Source organism: Nicotiana tabacum, chromosome 13, assembly GCF_000715075.1.
Source record: "Nicotiana tabacum cultivar K326 chromosome 13, ASM71507v2, whole genome shotgun sequence".
Lineage (NCBI taxonomy): Eukaryota > Viridiplantae > Streptophyta > Magnoliopsida > Solanales > Solanaceae > Nicotiana > Nicotiana tabacum.
Genome location: NC_134092.1, coordinates 132,116,910 through 132,122,502, shown reverse-complemented (window position 1 = coordinate 132,122,502; position 5,593 = coordinate 132,116,910). Strand labels below are relative to the sequence as shown.

The window sequence follows — 5,593 nt, the reverse complement described above, 5'->3', positions numbered from 1 at the left end:
ACGAGTGTAGAAATTATAAAGTTTACGGGTTCGAAATTCCGCGGTTTGAAAGTTTAGTGGTTCGAAAGTTTATGAAATTTGTGGGTTCAGACGGTTATTGGTTTGAAAGTTTATGGCTTCATGTTTATTATATCTAAACTATTTGTGAATACTCTTGAGAAGTCATTTTCCTTAATTTGCGTACCAAACACTGGAAAATGAATAAGATTACTACTTATTTTATAAGAAAATATTTTCTCGAAAAACATTTTCTGCGGAAAACATTTTCCGTTATACCAAACACACCCTAAGTGAAAAACCAAAAAGGAAAAATATCATTTTGTTCTTACTTGCAAGTGTGTGTTTTTACAGCTAAGAAGTTTTTCTCAAAGTATATGTGACAGTAATGTCTTTTTGTTCTTAGATGCATATGTTTTTACAGCTAAGAAGTTTATTCTAAGTCTACAATTTACTGATTACCTAAAACTTTATATTTTGTTGGCAAATATAAAGAGAAGTTAAGGTACCGACCAAAAATAGTAATAATTGTATGACGAGACAAGATAAAAAGCCAAATATCTACTGCCTTCCAGCCTAGGTAACTGGTTTCCCCTTTTCTATTTAATTTATTTTTCACATTAATATATTATTCTACCCATTTCGATCAGAGTTAGAATTTAAACTTTATGAGTTTCAAATTCTATAATAATGTACAATATTTAGTGTTAATAACTGAGTTTAAATTTAAAATTGTGCATTTTCACTAAAAAAAAATTGAAATTAGCTACGAATTTCGTTGCTAAGTAGCTAGCAGAATTTCTTGATAATTTATCGCGAAATGATATTAGCGACAGATTTTTCTATTTAACTACAGAATTTGTGTGTCGCTAAAATCTGATCTTTTAGTAGTGTTTGGTGACTTTCATAACACAAATTAGGAGTGCGCATTCGATTTATCGATTCGATTTTGACCCTTATCAATAATTACTTATCGATTATCGATTTTTACATATGCTTATCGTTATCGTTTCAATAAGGTTTCGATTTTTCGATTTCGATTTTTTTTATTTTTGGGGCTTATCGATTCGGTTATCGATTACACCAACAAGAAAAATTGCGGGATTCCACGGAAAGTATATCGCTATAAACACGCCTAACTAATATGGACAAAAAGAAGCAAAAATAAGACGAACACCGTTTATGACATAAAAATTGTGTCAACAAACACATGCAACGAAACTAAAGTAAGAGATCAAATGTATGCCACCAACACTCCAACGGTATAAAAAAAATACGTCATCACGGCTAATTCTGGTTTCCATTAATTTGAACTTCATTCCCTTGAACTTTAAATATGATCATTCCTTAAATGTGGTAGAGGAAAAAATAGGTTTAGGGACTTAGGGTAAAGGAAAGGGTATTATAGAATAAGGGTAATAATAATAATAATAATAATAATAATATAATAATAATAATAATAATAATAATAATAATAATAATAATAATAATAATTTTAAGTATATCTTATCGGTTTATCAATAAACCGATAACCGAAGAGGACAAAATCGAAATCGATAACTCGATAAGGAAAATTTTGAAATCGAAATCGATAAACCGATAACAACTAATCGATTCGATTTATCGATAAATCGATTCGAATGCACACCCCTAACACAAATATAGACTTTAGGACAAACCTACTGAGTTTGGTCGAACGCATAACTTGCGATTCAGTTTTTTGATTTGGCACATAATTTATGAAAGAAAAAAAACTTTTAAAATTTATGATTTTAAATAATTTTATGTATAAGGTAAAAATTAAACCCAAAAGGAGATCATTCTCTAAACGTGGTTAAATGAAATTAGACGTTAATAAACTATTCGCGACATAATGACGCAAGTACAAATAGACTTGTGCAAAAGGAAAACAAAATTAGAAAGGGGGATTAATTTAAATGACTTCAATTAACACCTAAAATCGTCTTAATCATGCAAGTGTTGGGAATACACTTTTAACAAAGTCCGGCAAAAGACTCTAAAGTGCTTGTCTTCTAATTCTTATTAGTTGCATGCAAATTGCCGATATGGTAAACCCTACCATTATTTTGCATGTAATCATTGTTTTTTTGCTTGAGTCTATCTGGCGGAGTTAGGAGCGGAAGGGGTTCATTCGAACTTTGTCCGTTAGAAATTAAATTTTATGGTATATATATAAATGATTCGTATGGAATGATCCGGCTATCAAATACTTGGTGGGAATCATCAACTTTATAATGTTTTAATAACGACTTACGCTTTTTTAATGATCTTTTTATTGTTATGCCGGCGATTGATAGATGGACATATATATTAGATGTTAAATCTTTTTAACTTTTTCAGATATTGACTTATTTCAGTTTTTAAAAATTTTGTGTTCGCCACTATTATTTGACCACCACATATTTCTATAATGGTAAGGTCCCGTTTGGCATAAATTTTATTTTTTTTACTTTTTTTAAAAGAAAATTCAAAAACATTGCTTGATTATAAAAAGTGATCAATTTTCGGGCAATTTTTAAAAATGTATTTTCCAAGTTTTTAAAAAGTGGTTAGACTAGGTTTTCAAGTTTTTGAAGTTATTTACTCAAAAAACTCAACTACTTTTCCATTAAAATGTATGTCTAAATATAATTTTAACTTTTATAAATTATTTTTATATCATCTTCAAATTTTAACCAAATTTATATGCAAACGCTAGCTTAATTTCTTTTACTAGCCTCAAACTACCGTAAAAATTATGGAGTAGTAGTGGTTAGTACAACTATCCACTAAAGTCTGTCCAAAAATTAAATCTTTACGTGACTGGCCACGGCAAATTAATTAATGGACAAGGACATATGTACAATTTTTTCTCCCTGTGTGTTTATTTTTTCTTGTCCTTTTAATTAGGTTCATGTGTAGTCATCCATATATATAGCAGTGAAACGAATAAGGAGAGTATACATAGTTTCTAAAATTTTAACTAACGAAATTTGAGTGATCTCGTCATGTCACAATCATCAAATTGACTAGTAATGCAATCGAGAGTTGTGGTAAAATGAATAAAATTCTTTTTTTCTTAATTTTAATAAGAATAATTATCTGATACTTAGCGCCGCCATAGATTTTGGCTTTGTTTTTCAAAAAAAATTAAAAATATTGTTTGTTTATGAAATATGATTATGTTTTGGGGAAAAAAAAATTCTAAGTTCCCAAAAACTAATTCACGATAGTTTTTCAAATTTTTTTTTCTTTCACTCACAAAACTTCAATTTTTCTTCAAATAAAATGCATGTCCAAACACAACTTCAATTTTCAAAAATTATATTTCAACACAACTTCAAAAACTCTTTCTCTAAGTTTCAATTAAATCTATGTCCAAACGCTAGCTTAGACTAGCGAGAGGTTATATAGTTCGATCGGTTGAACACATAATCTCAGATACGTTCAAGCTAATTCGAATATCATCGTTAATAAATAAAATAAAAAACAAGAGAGTTCGATCCTACCAATAATATTCGATAGTGTGGAAGAAGATTAAAATAGAAAATAATTTATACATAGTACGTGTACATCCATATTTTATAACATTATCTCTTTGACCAAGAAAATATTTTATATGTACAAAACACAAGCCCCCAACAACTCCTCCGGACTAACATATACTCCCACCTCAGTTTATGTGAATCTATTTCTTTTTTGGTCTTTATTCCAAAAAAAATTCATTTTTTTAATACTCTGTGTCCAGTCAAACCGATTCACATAAATTGGAACGGAAGGAGTACACTTTTTAAAAAGTTTCATAAAAATATATACTCGAAACACCCACTACACTACTCTAATATACCCTACTTACACTCTGCTTTCCCAAAACCAACTCTTCTATTACTCAAATCAAATTCTACCCATAAATTTTGTTGATGAAAATTTCCAATAATATTACTTGCTATTCCAAGTGAATCCGATCGTCCAATCCCTATACAATGAACTCCTCCACCTACATCATCCAACATTTTCTCTTTATTAATCATAATCTCAACTCGATTTCCAAATTCTAACGTCATATCGCCTATTAATTGTCCGACTTGTATGGAATTTATAGTATCGAAGCACATATCGAGTGAACCACCATAAACGTACCCCTTCTTTAATTTCGAACCTACTAACTTAACAATTTCTTCTCGGACTTTATTATATGCTTCTTCCACCAGGAAAGTGTACTGGGTGCCGGAATCAATCATCGTCTGGCCGGAACCACCAGCGTTCGGCCGGAAAACCCTCTCGGAGATATTCAATCCTTTCCCGCCAATTTTTATCCCCACCATATCAATAGTATAAGCTAGGGGGTCCAAATTTGGCATGCGTTGACTTTGAGGAAAAGTCAAAAGATTTATATATTGAAACATATATGAATTAGGGTTTTGACCTAGGTAAAATGTTCCACTAGGTAATATTTTCCCTTGTCTACTAGGCACACAATAAGAGAATTTTTGTACCTTAGCTTGGGAAGCAAAAGAAAACCGTCCAAGATTCATTCCCAAAATACCCTTATCATCACTAGACTCCGTAGCACAACCAAGAATCAAAGGAGGGGTAATTTGGGAATTTGATAAGGTAAATTTTTCTCGTACCAAATTACCCTCAGCTAAAGTACCATCAGCATAGAAGTAAGAATAGTGACACAAACGTTTTTGGTCACACGATGTTGGGAGGGTAAAATCGGGAATTCGTGGCTTACAAAGTGGATGATTACAAGGAAGAGCAGAAAAAGAAGAGGATAAAGAAGGATCAAATGAAGTAGTAGGAGGTGGTTTTTTTGGAATTTTTTTATTACATTGAATCCAAGAAAGTTGACTTCCAGTATCTAAAACCATTTCTTGATTTTGTGGAGGTGTTCCTATAGGAAGTGTAACAATTAAAGCCATTGAATATTTGAAATTTGATTTATAACTTAAAGATGCCATTCTTGTCATGGTTTTAGAAGATTGAAAAATGGATTTAGTAGAAGATTTTTGAGATAATAAAGGGGTTGTAGTAAGAGGAAAAGAAAGTGAAAATGGTTTATTTTCATGGGATTTTTTAGCTATTGTTATATGAAGAAAACTAAGAAATAGAAGCAAGAAAGCTTTGTAAATTTCCATGGAGAAAATTCAAGAATTTGGGTAGGGGTTGAAGAAGGGGGTGGTTGGTATTTGGAGTTAAAGTGGAGTGGATGTTTGGCTATTTATATGGATTTTGTAAAGAGGAAAAAAGAGGAAAAGGAAAGGCAAAGAGGAAAAAAGGGAAAAAGAAAAGCAAAAGCCAAACGCGGTTTTGAAGATAATATTTTGAGTTGTTTGTAAGCTGTTTTATAATGATCATAGTTACCTACTGAAAATTGTAGTTGAGCCACTGATTGTTATTTTTCTTTCTTTTTCTATGTGATAATAAAAATTAATTGATATTGCGCTCAGCGGAAAAGGTACATAGCCTTAAGGATGGTCAACTAACCATCTTTCGTTAAAAAATTACACTATATGTATAGGTAAAATATTAGATTTTAATGGTATATAACACATATTGAATATCTTTTATCTGGGTTTTTTTTATTTATTTA

At 30.7% G+C, this 5,593-nt stretch overlaps 1 protein-coding gene across 1 annotated transcript; it reads right to left on the bottom strand.

Moving 5' to 3' along the window:
- Positions 1-3,534: 3,534 nt before the first annotated feature.
- On the bottom strand, positions 3,535-5,313 carry LOC107782066 (aspartic proteinase PCS1-like). Its single transcript, XM_016602898.2, has one exon. The coding sequence runs from the start codon at positions 5,136-5,138 to the stop codon at positions 3,846-3,848; it is 1,293 nt and encodes a 430-aa protein (XP_016458384.1). The 5' UTR covers positions 5,139-5,313; the 3' UTR covers positions 3,535-3,845.
- Positions 5,314-5,593: the final 280 nt, after the last annotated feature.

What these genes read in the sequence shown, in the direction of transcription:
- LOC107782066 (XM_016602898.2), bottom strand. Translation starts at nt 5,138, where the DNA reads ATGGAAATTTACAAAGCTTTCTTGCTTCTATTTCTTAGTTTTCTTCAT.